This window comes from Lotus japonicus, chromosome 1, assembly GCF_012489685.1.
Source record: "Lotus japonicus ecotype B-129 chromosome 1, LjGifu_v1.2".
Taxonomy (NCBI): Eukaryota; Viridiplantae; Streptophyta; class Magnoliopsida; order Fabales; family Fabaceae; genus Lotus; species Lotus japonicus.
In genome coordinates, this window is record NC_080041.1 from 128,620,598 (window position 1) to 128,641,224 (window position 20,627).

Here is a 20,627-nt window from a genome sequence, read left to right on the forward strand (position 1 = left end):
CCTTCTTTTTAAACCTCTGCTAATTCTGGACCAATGTTGGTGCACAAAGCTATGAGTATGCTATACTTGACAGATAAGTAAGTGCAACATAGGTCTTGCAGAGAAATGTTAATTTTCATAGATTCTATGAACAATTCTCAAAAACTAATCTAACCAAATCATAGGTTAGCACAAGTGTGCCCAAGAATGTGAGGACAAGGTCAAATATTTATACTCCCAGGGTGTTAATTGTCAAGACTTGTACTTTAACCTCTGATCTCCAAGCCAATTTACAGTAATGTGAGAGAAGGCCTTAACAGCTACTATTCTGCAATTGAATATGAAAATACAAGCAGAACTGCAGAAGCAGAGAAGAGAAAACAAGGGAGGTGAAAAGACTAGCAGAACATAGGAGTAGGAATGATTCGAATCACTGCTGCTTGCTTTGGCCAAATGTGTCTTCAAAACCATTTGTAACTCTTTTTCTGCGCTCAGCAATCATCTCTGAGTATCCCTGACAATGAACAATAAATATTATATGTTTAACTTTAAGATCAGTTATCTTGTTTATTTTTCTATTTTCTGCCCAGTTTCAACTGAATGTAATTGCAGCAGAACCTACTCCCAGATTCGAAATATCATTATTAAAGTGGCAAACAGTCCAAAGTACGGTAAGTCCACAAGCTACACTTAGAGGCTTCTCCTCATAAGTGATTATGGAACTTTAAACCGCAGAGGCGCAGAACCAAACACAATGTACGTAGAACATGGGTGATTTGTGGGAATATCTTGCATCCCATTCTTCCTAATTTAGAGAAAGACGCGAATGAGATCAATATAAATATATGACATTGACCTGAACAAATCTATACAAACCAAAATTGCTTCATTGTGGCTAAACCTGGCATGTATAAGTGTGGGGGAAATCATGAAATTTTTATCATTGCATGTGCATCCCCAAAGAGCTTCAGGGTAACCTTAAATACCTATTGGATATTAATAACCTCAATAACATACAAACTAACTGATATTCCTATCCCAAAAAAAAATCACTAAAACATAACTTCTTTTCAAGGTAGAGCAGAACTTGTATGATGAGATAACTATTATGTGCCATAAAGCAGAACATGCTTAGAAAGAACAAGAAAAATTTAAGTAAAATAGATAGTGTAGATGATATCAAACCTTAGGGTAAGAATACAAGAAGATGTACCACCATGCTCCTATTAGTAGTGATATGAATGAAGTGACAATCACTGATTGCAAAACTAACCAGCTAATGCCAATAATTAATACCCCTGTCAGTGTAATTGTCCATGGCTGACACCTATACAAGAAAATATGAGAAATGATGAACAAATAAACTAAGGCAAGCATAAACAAAACAACTTCCAAACAAGGAATTAGTACAGTTGAATGGTTCAATAAATAGCCTAATAGCATGAACAGGTACTTCATTCATCTGTCATTATAATAACAACCACGTGTTAGGAAACTCGTTTAAGCCAAAATCATGATGGACATAAGCAAAAGCTTAGGAAGTTATTTCTATCTACCATGATTTTAGCTTCACCGCAGTTCTCAAACATGCACTTGAGCATATACAACAAAGAGCGTACAAATCCTACACAAAACATACATTAAAAGTACAATAATTTTAGTCACATTAAGCCCAGAATTACAAAATTCATGGTTTAGTTTTTTATATTTAATTGAAAAAAATGATTTTTTTGCATATTGGGGTCACAAACAAACACATGAGATAGGATAGGAGTGAAATCAATGAAACTTGAAAAATGGGGAAAAACTGACCAAGAAGGTTTAGTGTCCCAGACAGAGTCATACTCGAGGGAGAGTTGATTGAGGTAACCCTCCATATCTTCGACCACATTTTTTTCTTCGAAGAACAAAGGGTCTTCTGAGTCGGTGGGGTTGTTGAAACCAAAGACTATGGTTTTGTTGTGGGGTTTTACGGAGGAATTGAAGGAAGAAGAAGAAGAAGAAGAAGAAGACAACAACGTGGGATTGGAGAAATGGGTTTGATGAGTTGTTAGAGTACGAGGTCGATGGAGGAGAAGAAATGGCGACGCCAACAGTGACACTGTCGTCATTTTAAGCAGTTCTTTTTGTTTATCTGAAAGAAAAGCTTCAATGATGCTGCAAAATAAAATTAAATGCCAGGAATAATTATTCATTGCAAAATTAATTGTTAAAATTGTGATAAATTAATTAAGGGTGTTATCTTTAGTGCGCTAGAATTTAGTTTCTCGTGCGTAGCAAAGTTGCATTTTAGTTTCTACACTGTTGAATTAGTTGATTTTAGTCATCGTCTCAATCTTAGCTTAGGCGAAATGCTCATGTGTCCAATGACGGCTTATGTGGCACGCCTCATCACATGTCATCTCATGTGAAAGATGGCGTGAGAGTGAGAGATGACGTAATGAGCGACGTGTCATTGAGACTAAAAATCAAATTTTATGAAATTTAGATGGACCAAGAACCCTATTTAGTCTATTGAATTAGATTTTTTTTCCCAACATTCATACTATTTTCCCCCAACCTTAGCGGATTTCACCATAAACACCAAAATCCGAACTCCAATTTTTCCTCCATGACATGTTCTACCTCAACAATCTTTGCCCCGCCACCCGAACCCTCTTCACAACCACGCCCTTATGTCTCTACTCATGTTGATTTGTTCATTTAGGCTGGAATATGAAACTATCATCAACCCCAAAGTCACTCTCATTTTCACTATTACCAAAGTGAGCATTAACAGTAGGCACACCATCACTTATGTACATAACTTGACCAGTTGTGCTTAGAAGGCTTCACAATAGCCATCAACCTTGAGAACCTTCTAACTTTGTCCCCTTGCCCAATAGTAACATTTCCTCTACATGTCTCCTTCCTTTTTCCTCCCACGACACATTTCTTCTTGTACCAACAATCTCTTTCTTTTTACTCCCAACATCAACCCTCTTCAATTTTACCTCTAGCATCAGCCCCACCACATTCATTTGCACCTTGTCCCTCAACCTCTTTCTTTTTTACCTCATAGCAACAACCTCTTCATTTGTTCCCTGCCCCAAACCCTTTTCTTTTCGCCCCCATCACTAGCCTCTTCACTTGTTCGTTTCCCCTTAGTCGCACCCCTCTTAGTCAGTTTATACTCACACCTTCACATTCGACTAGGGTTGGTAAAAGCAAGTAACTTGAAGCATTTGACATTTCATCAACTTCATGTTCAAGAAATATAGAAACTTCAACCTTGTTATACATGGCATATATATCCAGCATCATAACATCATTATCACTCAACAACTCTCTAAACTTGCTCTAAATTGCATCTTCATTCGTTCTCCACCATAACATAAACTTCATATCATACCTTAGATCTTCACCAAATCCAAACATTAGGAAAAAAAATGACCACATGTCAATATCCAACCTATGGATATCATGAATCTCACCTACCCTGCAAGACAAGTTAGACTCATGCACAAAAGACCGTAAATGGTTCACCGCTACTGTAAAAGTCATCCTACAATAACAATGACGACCATGATCAGTATTTGAACATGATTTTATCAATGGCGACTGAGTATGTGACGTACCTTGCACAGATGAGTATTTGAAACCGTAAATATGCCATAAGCTCTCCGATAATGACGAACGAGATACGAGATTGAAGAAAACTCAAATGCTTCACAACAACAATTGCGATCAATAGAGGGAAAGTGATGACAAGGTTCTTGAGGCTTTTTTGTTTTCATCGAGGCGAGAAAATCGAGGGACATACAACCTCAAACCTTTTTCTTGTATCAATTTTGCAAAAAATTAGGTTAGTGTAATTTGGGATTGATTTAGGGTTAGATAAGTTAATTAGGGATTTAAGTGTTTTAATTGGTTGAGGTATAATTTACTTAAACCCACTCGGGTTCTGGATACGACGCAGCTGCTAGCCCGGCCTGTTCCAGCGGCGCCTCCTCCCTCTCCGGCCGCGCCTCCTCTTCTCCACTGCTGCGGTGCTCGTTTGGCCTCTTCATCAAAGGTAAGAATTCTGCAATTTTTTGGCCTCTACTCGTGTTGCTTCTGCTCGTTTTGGCCTCTGCTTGTTTCTTCTGCTATTGGCTAAATTTTCCCTGCTCTGTTTGTATTCTGCAATGTGGAAAACACCCCTTCCTATTTTTTCCTTAAGCTCCCTCTCCAATGCCTGTTGCTTCGACATGGTTCTATAATATAAGTACTTATTCTAGTTTTATGCTTTAAAGATTAAACTGTGTAGTGAGTTAAGTTATGTGGAAAGTTGATTGCATAATTTGTATTTAATTTATGTATAATCAATTTTTTCGTCTTGTTAGATGCATCAATAAGTGTGTGATGAGTTCTTAAGTTGATTGGGTTGGAGTGATGCTGGTGTTAGATTGTTCTATTGTTAGCAGGTTTAAAATCAACAAAAAAAAAAAATGAAACTTTAGGTGGTTAATTGCTGAAGTTGGTGTTTTGAAAATGGATTGAACTCACGGGATGGTATTGTACTAGCTAATTGTGCTTTGGTATTGAAGTTTCATATGAAGCGGCCTTTCATCCATTGCAGTACCCTTTTGGAGTTATTTTATTGTTTTAATGGCTTAAAATCTAGTGCTAATTGGGCTTTAGTGAGTAGGGAACTTAAGCAGAGCTTTAATTGTTGTTATTGTTTTACTTGGACGTGCGGTTCAAAGTTCTCTGATACTTAACCAGAGTTTTATATGGTTCGGGAGGATGATGAATTGTCATGTAGGATTATTAGCCTAGTTACTCATAAGCTTGTTTTACTATATCTTAGCCTATTAGCATATAAGCCTTCTGGCCTGTTTATAAACAACCTTGTTTTAGTATATCATAACTTGCTAGCCTATTTAAAGGTCTTATTATGAAATGTGCTTTTTAATAGGTTGTCAGGCCAGACCAGATCTGAAAAAATCATATGACAAGTAATTGGCCAGGCTTGGGCCTTATATTTTTAAGTAGGCTAGACCTTTTTACATAAATTCCGTCCTGGCTCCTCAATGGAGATGTTAGATACCGCGGTTGACCGTAGCAAACATGCTAGTAACACTAACATCACACATCACTTAGACCATGTTGCGAATTTTGAGAGAAAAAATAAAAAAAACTCGTGTTTCCAATAGCTTGAAAGTTATTTTAGAGTAACCTAACTTGCTTTCAAAAGACACTTACTCTGCCTCATTTATAATACAAGGCCTCAGTGAAGAACCCATCCGGGTCGGGGTGCTCTGCTCTGTTAAGATGGAAAGCAGCATGAGCAGCAGCAACAGCAACAACCAGTGGAGAGCTGAGGAAGCAATTGGTGGCAACACTGAAGCTCTTGAAGCCCTCAGAGAACTCATCATATTCCCTCAACGATTCTCTCATGAAGCACGAAAGCTTGGCCTTAAAGTTCTGTTTTCCCCTCCCTTTCTCATTCATGTTTTTACTTCTTTTAATCACATTGGTCTTGTTCATTTCTAACCCCTAGTTTGTCTTTTTCCATTTGATTTGTTCTTTTCTTCCACCAGTGGCCGAGAGGGTTGCTGCTTTACGGTCCACCAGGCACCGGAAAGGTATTTTTTTTTTAGAATAATGGATCCCTTTGTTAACTGATTAACTCAATATGGAACGGATAATAAGGTGCTATCTTTGTTCATTTTCCATTATGTTAGTGTGTGTTTTTAGCCATGTGTCATCACGTGAAATGGAGAGCCATTTTATGCTGTGTTTAAAAATTGACTTGGTGGAGTTGTGCTGATTTGTCTTTTATTGTTATTGTTCTACTGCATAACTTCACAGCCTTTTTTGTCTTCCTCATTGCATGTGAGTGACCGTGCCTAGTTGACTAGGTGTTTGTTTGTCATAACAGATGGTTTGTGAGAGTTTTGTTAACAATATTACGGTTTTACACTTATGTATGGATCTTTTATTGACTAAAAGAGTATGTTGAGAGTGAAAGATTTTCTGTGAGCAAAAGACAAGCTGCTGTGTGATGATAAGTTGAACCATCAAATGATGAAGTAGTGTTTGTTAAATTCAGTTATACATAACAGTCTACTATGCTGCACTCTTTCACAAAGTGCCCAGTGGAGTGGAGCAAATTCGTTATTTAAACTTCATTCAAATGTGCTGCATCTGTCTTTCAAAATCTTCGAGTAACTTAATGTGAATAAAATAATTATATGATGTTCTCAGATAGTGTGATTATGCTATGAATCAAACTTATATTTTGCTTTGCTTATTGATTTAAAATGACTTATACATATATGTCTGTGAATGTGATAACAGACAAGTTTAGTACGAGCAGTTGTTCAGGAATGCGGGGCACATTTGACAATTATCAGGTTCTTTTCTTTTTAATGTCTAGTTTTGTGGATCTTTTTTTCCAAAGTTTTATGATCCGAGTCATTTTCTTGTTATTAATTGTCTGTTTATTTTCCAGTCCACACTCTGTTCATAGAGCACATGCCGGTGAAAGTGAGAGAATTCTCCGTGAAGCTTTTTCAGAGGCATCATCTCATGTAGCCTTGGGCAAGCCATCAGTTATATTTATAGATGAAATTGATTCACTCTGTCCTCGTCGGGATTCCAAGTATGGGACAATTGGTGGATTATATGGATAAATTTAATTGTGAACACAATTTTATGAAAAACGAGAAAATATATTATGAAAACTGTATCTCATAAGAAAAATCTCCAGTCTATCCACAACATATTGCCATTGGCTTCCCGAAATATGTGGTCCTGTGGCTTTAGCTAGTTCTTTAGAATTTTATCTATTCATGAAGCAAGCTTATTGATGCTATTATTTCATATTGTCTACATGCAGAAGGGAGCAAGATGTCCGAGTTGCCTCTCAACTCTTTACGCTGATGGACTCAAATAAACCATCCTCTTCTACACCAGGTGTAGTTGTGGTTGCATCTACTAACAGGTTAACTATTTCTTTCCCAAAGATTATTTTTTAATTTATTGAAATGGGAGTTAAAGAGGTGTTATGTCTCTTGGTTCTCTTATGCAAGTTATAAGGACCTGTACAAAGATACACATAGTTGTAGGAAAAACAGTAGGGGAAGAGAGAAATGAAGTTTTTAGTTGTTCTGTTATGGAGAGAGAGGGTTCAAGGAGAATATCTCCTTTAGCAGGGCTATGCCCTAACTGCTGAGAAATATCAGTTAACAAACTATTTTTCCAGCCTAACCATTTTTTTTTACCATTCCTGCCCCCCTACTTTTTAATTTCCCAGCTACTGTTATAACCAGTAGTATTAACCCCTGGACTCCTTATATTTATTCCTTTGAAATAAACTCTCCAGAAATTTTTTGGTTCTGTCTTGGTGATCTGGGTTCTTTGAAATACTGATTGTGACCTGGATATCAGAGAATAATTTTGGCCCCTTGCATGTGATCCTTGGTTCATTGAGTAATTCTTTCAATCACATTCTGTCGCAAAGTTCATGGTTTGAGCTACCACTTTATGTTTCTTGCCTCTCCATGTAACCTGATTTTCCCATATATGGTTATAATAGCCTGAGGTACATCTGCGATCTTAGAGTTGATTGGGGCCAGTTCGAAGATATAAGTGCACGAAGAATGGTACAGAAAGTGAGAAATGGGGAACTAAAATTCTGTTATGGAGAGAGGATACAGATTGAATATCTGTTAGGAGGACAGAATGGTATCTGCTCAGAAGAATAAAGGGAAAAGTAAGATAATTAGTTTTGATAGTTGGAGCAATTAGTTTGTTAGAGGGATTAGTTACATAAGTAAATCCCCTTGGGGGGGGGGGGGGGTAAGGGTAGAGACCCTTCTTGTTCTTTCTTTCTATCTTTCATTCTTTTCTTCAATTCTAGTCTGGAAGTTCATAACATGATAACAATTTCTTCCTTACAACTGAGAAATCTCAATTAACTATTCCAACCTAACCTATTCTGTATTCATCCCAACTATTTAAACCCCCTAACTTCAAAGCATCCCCTGCTACTGTTATAGTCTCTATAACTAAGTAACCCCTGGACTCCTCACATTTTTTCCTTCAGGAATAAACTAACATCAACAGACAATTTCCACGTCTTGTAATATTATTTTATTTCGTGCCCAACTTTCTAAACCTGTGCACTCTGTTAGAAATCTGATATTGCGAATTTGAAGTTTTCATATAATGGTTTGAAGAAGTTATGTGCTGTATAATTTATTGTGTAACTTTAGCTAATTGTGCATCATCATCATCATCCTACATTTGATGGTTGCAATGGAATCCATCAAGTGCTTTAAGTTGTTTTACTTAAATAGACAATGATTGGTCTAAGTTGTTTTTCGGTATCTAGATAGATTATTGAGAGTCGCGTTCTGTTATTTAATATTCTTTTATACATTTCATTCTTTAGTTTTCAATGATGCCTGGAACCTGTAAATGAATATTATGGGTTCATGTGACTCTCTTAAAACACATGGCTGTGATCTTATAATACATATAATCTTTAAGCACTGCTTGTGACTGTTCGTCTACACCTAATTTTATATATTTGGTTTCTGCATGCAGAGTGGATTCCATTGACCCTTCCCTAAGAAGGTTTGGACGTTTTGATGCTGAAATTGAAGTTACAGTTCCAAATGAAGAGGAGCGCTGTCAAATTTTGAAGGTATTTTTTAAGAGAGAAAATGTTTATGGATCTTCTCTTAGCAACTTAAACTTTTAGAATGATTTGGTTCTAAAGATGATATGAAGCCCCTTCAACCAAGTTAGTTGATAAAACCTTGTTATATCCATTCGTCATAATTAAAAAAAAAAGCAGCACTAGATAAACCAGGCTTGTGTTTTATCCACACTTGAGAACAAATGGCTTTTTTGTGAGGGTTGTGTTGCATATAAAAAATCATTCATGGGTAGACTACTAACAATTTGAGCACTTAGGATGATTTGCTTCTTGGCTGGAGTATAACTTTTTCAGATTTAAGTAATTTGCATGAGCAATTGTTTAGTAAGAAAAGTCAGTCCTTTAGTTTACAACCTTGAGTAATGAAGTTCTGACAGCATGAATTTATGTGGTTTTATTTTAACTTCAGTTGTATACAAAGAAGATTCCCTTAGATAGGGGTATTGACTTAACACCCATTGCCGCATCATGCAATGGATATGTTGGAGCTGATTTGGAGGCACTGTGTCGTGAAGCTACTATGTTTGCGGTTAAAAGGTCCTCAAATACAAATGAAAATGCTAGTGATTTCTGTTTAACGATGGAGGATTGGGTGAACGCAAGGTCCGTGGTTGGTCCAAGTATAACAAGAAGTGTAACTAAGGAAATTCCCAAAGTGACTTGGGAAGACATTGGGGGCCTGAAAGAATTGAAGGTTTGTAAATTTTGAATGTAGTTATGCTATTTTCAACCTCAGATCTCAGTTATATTTGAGTGTATCCTTGAATAGAAAAAGCTCCAGCAAGCTGTTGAATGGCCTATTAAGCATTCTGCTGCATTTTCAAGATTGGGGATAACTACTGTACGTGGAATTCTTCTACATGGGCCTCCAGGATGTTGCAAAACTACACTTGCCAAAGCTGCTGCACATGCTGCCCAATCTTCATTCTTTTCCTTGAGGTTTGAATAATTTAAATGTTATTAAGTACGGTTTATCCTTGTGGTTCTGAGAGCCTTGGCATGATTAGGATTGAAGTTTATGGCTATAAGATGGATTAAATCCTATCCTTTACCTCAGGAAAGTGTCAAACAGTTGAGTAAGAAAAATGTAAATCCCCCTGTACTAGGACTCGTTATTTTATTTTCAAGTTTCCTAAAACACTCCTCACAATTGTTTGTATCTTTCTCTAAATATGTCCTTTTTAAGTTGAGTATACGAATCAACTTTAGATATACGGCTTTTGTGGGGGGAACAGAAAAAATAATTCTAGAATTTCACACACACCTTACTTTTTGCAATCCAGTTCAGCAGTTCCTATACAAAACTGATTTCCAAGTTATGGAGATGTTATAAAATAATAAATGCTGAATTAGTGGTGCAGAATTATACTCAATGTATGTTGGAGAGGGGGAAGCATTGCTTCGTAAAACATTTCAGAGAGCACGTCTTGCAGCACCAAGTATAATCTTTTTTGATGAGGCGGATGTGATAGCTGGCAAACGGTCAGTAAGCTTTCTTTGAATAAGAATTATATTATGAAAAATAATGATAAGCATTACATATTGTGATAACATTTCATGATCAGTTTTCAATTGTTTTGAAATAAGGAAAATGTGGTCTTTCCTTCATGTTTTACTTAGAATTCAATGTTGACTTCCTTGATGCACATTTTTCTATTGTTAGAGATTGAAACAAGAATATTTTAATGTTTTTAATGCATGACAAGTTACGTTCTTAAGTTTATACACTTCAATTGCAGGGGTGATAGCTCAAGCGGTAGTGCTACTGTTGGAGAGAGACTTTTATCCACTCTGCTGACTGAGATGGATGGCTTAGAAGAAGCTAAAGTAAGTCTACCTTTTTCTTCTGATGAGAACATTTTACCCTCTCCCATCTTGTCCTCTTCTTTCTAACAATGAATTCTTCTTTTAGACAAAGGAAAGGAAAAAAAATGAAAATATAAAACTAAGGTTCAAGAGATTGGTATACAGCATCTAGTTTCTTTCTTCCCTTTAATTATATACTTCAATAATAGAACCTTTTCAAACTGGTGGGATTTGCTACCTGAATCAAAAGATATCATTTTTTTTTTCATTAATCAGGTGACTTCCCTTTAATCATGCCCCATATTTTTTTTTTCCAGGGAATCCTTGTTTTGGCAGCTACAAATCGCCCTTATGCAATTGATGCTGCACTTATGCGTCCTGGACGATTTGATCTGGTGCGAATTAATATCTAAGTTATGCTTTTGTTTCAAGTTGTTATAATTAAGAGTTAAGACTCAGTTTCTGATGAAAGAATTTTTTGAACCGCTTATAACAATATTTTAATGATGGAGTTGAAAGGGGTTGGTCAAATAGGCTACTAAGATTGGGCTTTAGGCTGCGTTTGGAAGAGTTTATTTGACCTTATCTTACAGCATAAGCGTTTATGGAAGTGTTTGGGTAAGCTTATGAAAATAGCTTATGACCTACCTATAAGTTATGTTGAGCTTATTTTTCTAAGCTACTCAGATAAATTTATCAATAAGCGCTTAACCTATAAACTATTTTGAGCTTATTTCAATAAGTTTTTCAAATTAGCTTATGAATAAGCGCTTATCATATAAGTATAAGCGCTTATTGCCGTAAGCGTTTAACTAAACTGTTTACCCAAACGCACCTTGGTTAGGACTTAGGACATAGTAGTTTGGGACTTTGGGCAGTTTACATGAGGTCATAGGTTCAAATTTTATCACCATCATAATTACCCGGAAAAAGGGTTGGTCAAATATTCCATCTCTTATTCTAGTATATTTTTGTGCAATTGTAGGTTCTATATGTGCCACCACCTGATTTGGAGGCTCGATATGAGATACTTCGTGTGCATACAAGTAGGATGAATATAGAGAGTGATGTTGATCTTAGAAGACTAGCAGAACATACTGAGCTCTTCACAGGTGCTGAACTGGAGGGGTTATGCAGGGAAGCTGGAATAGTAGCCCTAAGGGAAGACATATCCGCTTATGCTGTTCGTGACCATCATTTCCAGATTGCAAAGAGTTCCTTGAAACCAGCATTAACACCAGCAGACATTGATTCATACTCATCTTTTATGAAGAACCCATCTCGTGCTTTCTCTGTGCACTCTGAACCTGGTTTGAAACTGGAAAACAAAAAGAACAAGTTGGGTCATTTGTCTTTGGTTAAGATTGGTCTAGTCAGCTGTGTGTTACTTGCTGCTGCCAAATACTATGCCATTCATGGAGGCCAATCTATACGTAATGTAGCCACTTGAAGAGCATTTGTCTTGTTTTTTAATTATACTTTTCCATTGTTTATTTTATGCTCAGCATAAAATTTAGAAAAAGTTTTTAGATAAATAGGATAAATTCATGTGTTTTTCTTATGTATAATTAACTAGGATTATTTATCAACAAATCACCTAAAGGGGAAATTTTTTTGAGAAATTAAAATTTTGAGGAACAGTGCTTTCTGTTTTCTATTGCAAGTGCTTTTGGGGTGATTTCTTTAGAATTTATATTTGTCCTTATTGTTTTTCTTGTCAATATTTATATTTATATTGTCCAAGTGTACGGTATCCTCTCATTGAAACTAAAATATTTGGCCTCAGATAAAATTTAGGAAAAGTTTTTATACATAAAATTTAATTTAATGGATATGCACCGTTTAACACTGACAACCAATCTTGGTTTTTTTATTTTTTTTTTGAAAAGGACAACCAATCTTGGTTGGTATACTACGTAGGAGGAAGGAGGAAAGGAAAAATTACATTTGTTTCAAATTGCCCATACAATAATGGTTTTTAAACTCAAGGGCCGTACAATATTTATCTACATTTTAAGGAAATCTATTATTATTACCCACAAATCTATTAATGCCATCTCCATTAAATTTTTTTTACCACACTTTAAATTGCGATATGAAAAATATGCATATCGCACTTTTTTGTATGCAGTTTTTTCATACCGTGCGGTATACATAAAAATAACATAAATATGTGTATGAGTGGTACACTGGTACTAATACATTTTCCCTACATTTTATTCTTTTTCACAAAGTGTTATCTGCATTAAAGTTTTTTTTTTTGTCAAAATCTATATTAAAGTTTTTAGGACCCGTTTGTGGACATGATAAACAGACATGATATGATAGCAGTAATCCTATCCTCCAGCAGGATAGAATAACACTATCATGTCCCTTATCCTATATTGTTTATCATGTGTAAAAATTATCATAAGAGGGGAGTTAGGATAAAAAATATCCTGACAGAATATGATATCAATTTATGAATATTATGATTTTTTTATTTGAAAGGAAAATTTAATACTTTTTTCATTGTTTCTATCATATCCTGTTTACCTCAAACACAGGATATGATAAGAGTTTATCCTGCTGTTATTATTATTCTGTCATTATCTAATCATTTATCATATCATACTCTTATTATATTTTGACTACCAAACGAACCCAGGTAAACGACACAGTAATTTTCAAATAAAAAAAAAAAGGTGCAATAAAAACTAATGTAAACTAGACACCATCCAATACTAGCTGCACCCTACAAATACAATTTCCCCACCACAAGAAACAACAGACACCAGCACCCTCATAAGTCGTAACGTATCAAACACCATCACACAGGCCCCAATCAAACCCTGCTTGAATCCTCCACCAAACCTTAAGGTGACTCAGAAGGCAAACATTCAAAGAGTGAAGATACAAACCCAGAGTGTTCTAAATAGTCCAGAGATACTAGCAACCCATATTACCTTAAAAAGGTCATTCCGTCGGTTTAACTGGATTTTGACCGCTTTTTAATCAAACCGGTTTATCTGGTTCGGCCACCATAACGGTGTGTGAAACTACGAAAATAACCCTCAATATATAACTAGGCAAAGTCTCAAACACTTGGATGCAACCTACAATCTGCCTCCACCGTCGCGCTGTTTCCTTCTTCGCCTGGTTGTAGCGCCACCGTCTTCCGCCGCCTCCGTTCTAACAACACTTGTGCAAATTCACTGAAATAAGCTGCTCTTTTCGAATAGGCGGCATCAAATGCCTTCTGTGGCTCCCGGAAATCACAATCACCCTACTGCTGCTACTGCCAATGGCAAGTTCTCCAATGCAAATCGGAATCGCCAAACCCAGCTCACTCCCGGGTATAAACCCTACCCTAATCCTAATTCATCTATATAGTTTCATTCTCTCTTTCAAATCAATTTGATGTTTGTTTCATGGTATTTGCAATTTGTTATTGTATATGCAGGAGACAAAAGCTTGCACAACAGAGGAAGTCTCTTCCCATTGCTTCAGGTATTGCCTTAGAAGAGCTTGAAATTTTGGTAACTTTCACTTTCTTACTTTCAGCCTGTGGTGTAATCATTCACAGTATGGTTATTGTTTGTATTGTCTGTATTGTATTGTAGTTGAGAAGAGGCTTGTTGAAGAGGTTCGAAAGCATGATATTTTGATTATTGTCGGCGAAACTGGAAGTGGGAAAACCACACGTAGGTTACATTTTATCCTAGATTGTGATTATGATTATATCCTTATTCCTTCATAATTTAGATTTTTCACCATGTTGTGTCTATTGCATTGTGCTGTGTAGAGATTCCGCAGTTTCTATTTGATGCTGGACTTTGCCATGATGGGAAAGTTATTGGGATAACTCAACCCAGACGTGTGGCTGCTGTTACTGTGGCCAAACGTGTTGCCGAGGAATGTGGTGTTGAGCTGGGCCATAAGGTTGGGTATTCTGTTAGATTTGACGATGCTACTTCCAGCTCGACAAGGATCAAATATATGACAGATGGCTTGCTTCTGAGGTAAAACTTTTATGTAACTTGGATCACTTGATTTCTTTACTGGGGGTGTTGCCTATTAAGACATGATGGTATTCCCTTTTTTTAGACCACCTGGCACCTGTCTTTTTGACGTGAATTAAGATGCTTGTTGATTTCAAGAAACTAAGGAGGTTTCAAATTTAAATTACTTTTTCTATGGTTTTGTAGATACAGTTTTTATGTAGGAGAGTTGATATAAATTTCATTGTGCTTACAGAGAAGCATTGCTGGATCCGTATCTTTCTAAGTATTCTGTCATAATCGTCGATGAAGCTCATGAGAGAACTGTCCATACTGATGTGTTGTTGGGCTTGTTGAAAAATGTACAACTTACTCGGTCAAGGTCTATCAGTGATGGTCAGGGCCTTAATTTTGGGAACAAACATGTAAATAATGTCTTGTTGTCAGACAAAGAGAATGGTCAGAGTAGCAGTTCTCTTAGAAAGGACCACCACAAGAAGATTTCTCCACTGAAGTTAATCATCATGTCTGCAAGTCTGGATGCTCGTGCTTTCTGTGAGTACTTTGGTGGTGCCAAAGCTGTTCACATTGAAGGGAGACAGTTTCCTGTGGATATATTTTATACTCGTCGTGCAGAGACTGATTATTTAGATGCTGCCTTGATAACTATATTCCAGGTCATTGGTTTATTCTGACCGTATAATTTCATTCTGTGTATGCGTTTATGGTATTTGCAGTTTCACATGTCATTCATTATCCTGTTCTTTTCATTCACGTTTGTGCATTGCATGGTTATTCACGCATATTGCTGCTTTTATGTATTATATAAATTTATAATATTGCGGTGTTGACTGAGAAATAAAGTTCATATCTTTGATGTAATAGATCCATTTAGCGGAGGGTCCTGGTGATATATTAGTATTTCTTACTGGGCAAGAGGAGATTGAATCTGTTGAAGGACAGATCAAGGAGAAACTCACACAATTACCTCAAGAAAGTCAAAAGCTTCTAGTTGCGCCTATATTTGCAGCTCTTCCATCTGAGCAGCAACTGCGAGTCTTTGCACCACCTCCATCTGGGTGTCGCAAGGTATCCTAGCCATACATTTGTTCTTTCTTTTTAATAAGTGTATTAATTAATTGTGGATAGAATTAACTAAAAAAACAGGGGAGCGAATCTTTCTTTTTAAACAGTTGACATGTTTTATCTAGGTTTTCATTAATTCTCTTGAAGCACTCTATTTCTCAATCACAATAATTGCAAGTAATGCTGGTTGCCTTATTTAGAGTCTCATTAGGTTTAGGAGTTAGGATTCATATTGCTTTTTTTTTTTTGCATATTTCTGTACTGGAATTTCTCTTGGGCACACATGACTTGTATAATGATCATCTTCCCCTTTCATCCATTTTTCATGATTGGTAACACACGGTTTACCTCTGACCAATTTCATGCTGACAATATTCTGCACTATGAATGTGATCCAGCTCTTTTGATGTCAGTGTAAGAACTACTTGTACCATTTTTCCTAGTTGTCACACTCACCCAAATGCTTCTACCAATATTTCTGTATACTAACTGACAATCTGGTGATCCTTAACCCAACATCATATAATATGATGTCATTAAGAGTCTACAACTGATTCCATCTTTTCCATCACTTTACTAATGGATTATTGCACTCAACTGACACCACTCCTTTAGGAACTATGTCATCTGAATTGGCTACAATCCCTATAAATAGTACTTGAATGCACGAAATAGTTTCTGTCAGGACCATATAATTTTTTACTGCGCATCACTTATTTAATGTAAGCTTATGTATATTTAAAATAACATGAGATTTTTACCATATCAGGACTCAGGTAATCACTAATCACTTGTTTCTAATTGTATTCAACTTAGCTCTCTTCAAGCAAAAAAACTTAGTTCTCTGTTGTTTTCGTAGGTGATATTGGCGACTAATATTGCTGAGACATCAGTAACAATTCCTGGAATCAAATATGTAATTGATCCAGGATTAGTTAAAGCACGTTCCTATGACCCTGGAAAAGGTATGGAATCCTTGATTATAGTTCCTACGTCCAAGTCTCAAGCTATGCAAAGAAGGTATGGTGCTGGATTAAATTTGAATCTATGAAATGTTTGATTATTGCTGCAAATATTGGCTGTGTTGATTGAGTTATTGTGGTGAAAATAAGCTTGTCCCAGTTTGATGATGTCTTCCTTTCTTTATTTCCAAGTTCAGTTTTTGTAATGCACGCCTTTGGTTTTCCTTAAAAACATGGTATTTACTTAAAAACTTGAGATGTGAATCTTTCATCAAAGTTTCTATTTCATATTTAGAATGATTGAGGATGCATGTCCTATTTTTAATATTTCATTTGTAGGTGATTGAGAAGGTTACAGATCATGTAATGTATATTATCAAAATATAAAAAATAAACATTGTAATGTAAAGCATCATTTCTTTTTCATGAAATATTTTCTTAACTATTTACTTTATATAATAGCTCATTCTTTGATTCTGGTTTGTGCTTTTTAAATCTTATTTTGGTTATAATGATTGATATGTTGTATAGGTAGTCAATTTTAGCCGAATTATCTTAGTGAAACCAATACATTTAAAATAATTTTTCTGGAAGAGTAGCAGAAATTGATTATCTACTTTTTGGTAACAGTGGGCGTGCAGGGCGTGAAGGACCTGGAAAATGCTTCCGTCTATATCCAGAAATTGAATTCGAGAAACTTGAGGATTCAACAATGCCAGAGATTAAGCGCTGCAACCTTTCTAATGTCATTTTGCAGCTTAAGGCTTTGGGCGTTGATGACATATTAGGGTTTGATTTCATTGAGAAACCTTCAAGGTAAAAACTTTTTCAGAATTTTGGTTTTACAGTTTTCTTACACTTGCATATTCGTGGATATTTATGCTCTTCATATTCGTGGACATTGTGAAACTGAAGGAAGCAAGACGATGGGAAGATGATGAATAACTAATAAGTTTGTTGGATGTACATGATAAAATACAATGAATTTGGATGACTCACCATATCATAGTATGGAATTATAACGAGTAAATAATCAGGCATTTCCTTTATGCTTTGGTGCCTGTATGACTAAATTAACTCTGCTTGAACTATTTAAATTTGGTACATTTGCTATTATATTGCATTTTCTAAAGCAGGTCCTTTTATCTTGAGGAATTAAACTGCTTTTATGTCAAACCTTACCAACTAAGCAGTTAGCAACCTTTCAAAGAATACCAATGTTAATAAACAGCTCTGTTTAGGTAGATGTAATAAGAGGCACATAAAGAGTTTAGAAATCTATTCCTTTGCATCAGTCAGTAGTGACGTGAGTTAAAATATTTGAAATTTTTATTGATATGTTGTCGTGTGTATTGTACTCTGAAACTAATTTAATTTTTTTAGGGATCTTTATTTGTTAGTTTACTCTTTAAAAGTATTTTACCAGGCAACAAATTACTCAAAGACTGTGCATGTTTCAACAGGGCAGCTATTATAAAATCATTGGAGCAGCTATTTTTATTAGGTGCTCTAACAGATGAGTGCCATCTATCTGATCCAGTTGGGCGTCAAATGGCTCGACTGCCTTTGGATCCTGTTTATGCCAAAGCTCTTATTTTAGCTAGTCAGTTTAACTGCTTGGAAGAGATGTTGATAACTGTTGCAATGCTTTCTGTGGAATCCATATTCTATGCTCCTCGTGACAAGTTAGAAGAGGTTTGAGGAGTGAATTCTCATTGTAGTACATTCTTGTCATATTACCTTTTGATGTTATGATGTAACATGAATACGAAGATGAATCATTGATTATGTACTACACTAGTTCATCACTCTATTTGACCATTTAACAATTTTTTTGTAAATATCATATAAATGGTTCAAATATTTGCAATTCGTAATGACTGGCTGAAGATTATATAGTCTTTCATGTTTACATATACATCACCCTTTCTCCCTTCTATGTACTCATTTATTGTGTTTGTCCCATTTTTCACCAGTCGAGAATTGCAACGAAATGCTTCTCAAGTCCAGAGGGAGACCACATCACTTTGATTAATGTGTATCGAGCATCTAATGATTTCTTGGAGAAGAGATCAATGGAAATGAGTAAACCAAAAAGTGAAAAGGTTTTGAGAAAATGGTGCAAGGAAAATTTTATTAATAGCCGTTCTCTTAGACATGCTTGTGACATTCACAGGTAAGTTGTATTGTGTTATAAGTATATTTCAAGGCATCTATAACATAGATATTTATGCATTCATTTGTAAAACACTTTTTGCAGGCAGATTAAGGGACATGTTCAACAGATGGGTCTGAATCTTGCTTCCTGTGGAGATGATATGCTTCAATTCCGCAGATGCCTTGTTGCTTCCTTTTTCCTCAATGCAGCTATAAAGCAGCCTGATGGAACCTACAGGTATCTAATTCAATTTAAAAATTATTGGCAAAACCCATCTGGGTAGCTTCCCATCTATTCCCTTTGTGATAATCAAACCAGTGTTATCAAATATCTGGCATGGCGGGCGGAATCTCATGACAGGTTTTTGGCTCTCCGCCATGGCCGATAATTCGCCATAATCCACCATCTGTCATCATTATTTGTTAAATATGGCTGATTTTTGGCTTTTCGCCAGTCTGCCATCCGCCATTAACAACCTTGAATCAAACTGTTTGCGAAAGTATCTGTTAGTTCTAAAATTCTCATCTGGATTATGACTCACTAATTGGAATTCGTACCAGCATATATAATTTTATCATATATTTGCTTTTAAAGACTCCCTCATTGCTTTAATCACATGCAGGGCTTTGGCCAGTGGTCAGGTGGTGCAGATCCACCCTTCTTCTGTATTATTTCGGCAAAAACCAGAGTGTGTAATATTTAACGAACTTCTCCAAACTAATAACAAGTATGTCCGGAATTTAACTAGAGTTGACTACCTATGGTTAACTGAACTTGCTCCTCAGTACTATGCCATGCAGAACTAAATCCGTGATGGTGCTACTAAATAGGTAATGTGATATCTTTTCTTCTTTGTGCTCGATTCTGTTGGGTTTATTCATGGTCTTATGTAATCCGTTTATTACTGTCTTCATTATTAACCTGATTGGTGTGAGGATTCATCTTACATTGGACACTGTCTTTCCTCTCTTATTTGTATCACATGTTTTTCAATATTTTTGCAGGCTACGACGAATCACTTGTAGTTAACAACACTCAAAGAAAAATGATGGGAGAAAGGGGATGCAGACCCACATGTATTGTCATTTATTGTCAATTACATTGATGCTTATCTATTTTTACGTGGTATCAGGCCTGAGTTGTTGACGAAAATCTAGCTTGTAAATAAGAAGTTTCTCATTCTTAATTTCTTATACTTAATTGAGAGTACTCATTCAGTATCTTATTATTCTGTTATTTACTGACTGGAAGAATGAAAATATACCTTTATGCTCTGTCTCACCCTACGTTTTCTACTTGGCCATATCTTACACTAATAATTGTATGCTAGGTAATTTTTGTAGAATCAAGCTCAATCATAGATTTGAAGAAACTTGTTGATATATGAGTCTAAATAAGATCAGGTTAAAGTGGGACAGGATCAGGTTAACTCAAAGTACAAGTTAAATAAATAATAAAATTATGAAATGAACATATCCATGAACATGAAAGTGAAACAATATTTTAAAGAAAACTAATAATGTACTTGGTAAATATATCATATATATTAGAATTTTACTCTAACAAGGCAGTTATCTAGTGGTAAGTAAGTTAGACTTCTGTAAAATTGAGAATACAAGTTTGAATTCCGGAAAAGACATTTGTTAAGAGTGACATGCAATTGCTATCCCAACCGTGAATAGTGGCGACATCCGACAAAATAAAATAGAATTTCACTTGATAGATGTAGTACTTTTTCCTTGATAAAATAAATTTCTTTTTTACCGTTCGATAAAACAAAGGTTAAACCTCTAATTAAAAAAATTATAAGTAGTAAACATGTTTAGAAATCTAGTTACTCTTCTTCACGAGAAACTTACTCTATTTAATTACCTTGTGAATTAAGTATGATTTCCAAAATTTCAACTGTTATTCATATCATGCAAATTTAGGGTACAAATTTTGTAAAATCTTAAAAATAATCA

At 35.7% G+C, this 20,627-nt stretch overlaps 3 protein-coding genes across 3 annotated transcripts; 2 read left to right on the forward strand and 1 right to left on the reverse strand.

Moving 5' to 3' along the window:
* Positions 1-78: 78 nt before the first annotated feature.
* LOC130730616 (uncharacterized) lies at positions 79-2,149 on the reverse strand. The gene is made up of 3 exons (XM_057582670.1): positions 1,792-2,149; positions 1,165-1,306; positions 79-493 (listed from the first exon to the last, which is right to left on the reverse strand). The coding sequence occupies exons 1-3, from the start codon at positions 2,088-2,090 to the stop codon at positions 410-412; spliced, it is 525 nt and encodes a 174-aa protein (XP_057438653.1). The 5' UTR covers positions 2,091-2,149; the 3' UTR covers positions 79-409.
* A 1,616-nt stretch (positions 2,150-3,765) lies between these two features.
* Positions 3,766-11,970, forward strand: LOC130730613 (cell division control protein 48 homolog B). Its single transcript, XM_057582668.1, has 13 exons — positions 3,766-4,033; positions 5,228-5,424; positions 5,544-5,588; positions 6,304-6,359; positions 6,458-6,607; positions 6,845-6,949; positions 8,557-8,656; positions 9,081-9,365; positions 9,441-9,610; positions 10,025-10,153; positions 10,411-10,498; positions 10,795-10,872; positions 11,463-11,970. Exons 2-13 carry the CDS (start codon positions 5,275-5,277, stop codon positions 11,925-11,927), a joined length of 1,821 nt encoding a protein of 606 aa, XP_057438651.1. The 5' UTR covers positions 3,766-4,033; positions 5,228-5,274; the 3' UTR covers positions 11,928-11,970.
* Positions 11,971-13,283: 1,313 nt separating this feature from the next.
* LOC130730617 (pre-mRNA-splicing factor ATP-dependent RNA helicase DEAH10) lies at positions 13,284-19,944 on the forward strand. The gene is made up of 13 exons (XM_057582671.1): positions 13,284-13,812; positions 13,920-13,966; positions 14,080-14,160; positions 14,262-14,478; positions 14,714-15,134; positions 15,343-15,546; positions 16,403-16,563; positions 17,136-17,321; positions 17,969-18,200; positions 18,482-18,681; positions 18,766-18,900; positions 19,286-19,493; positions 19,668-19,944. The coding sequence occupies exons 1-12, from the start codon at positions 13,709-13,711 to the stop codon at positions 19,467-19,469; spliced, it is 2,172 nt and encodes a 723-aa protein (XP_057438654.1). The 5' UTR covers positions 13,284-13,708; the 3' UTR covers positions 19,470-19,493; positions 19,668-19,944.
* Positions 19,945-20,627: the final 683 nt, after the last annotated feature.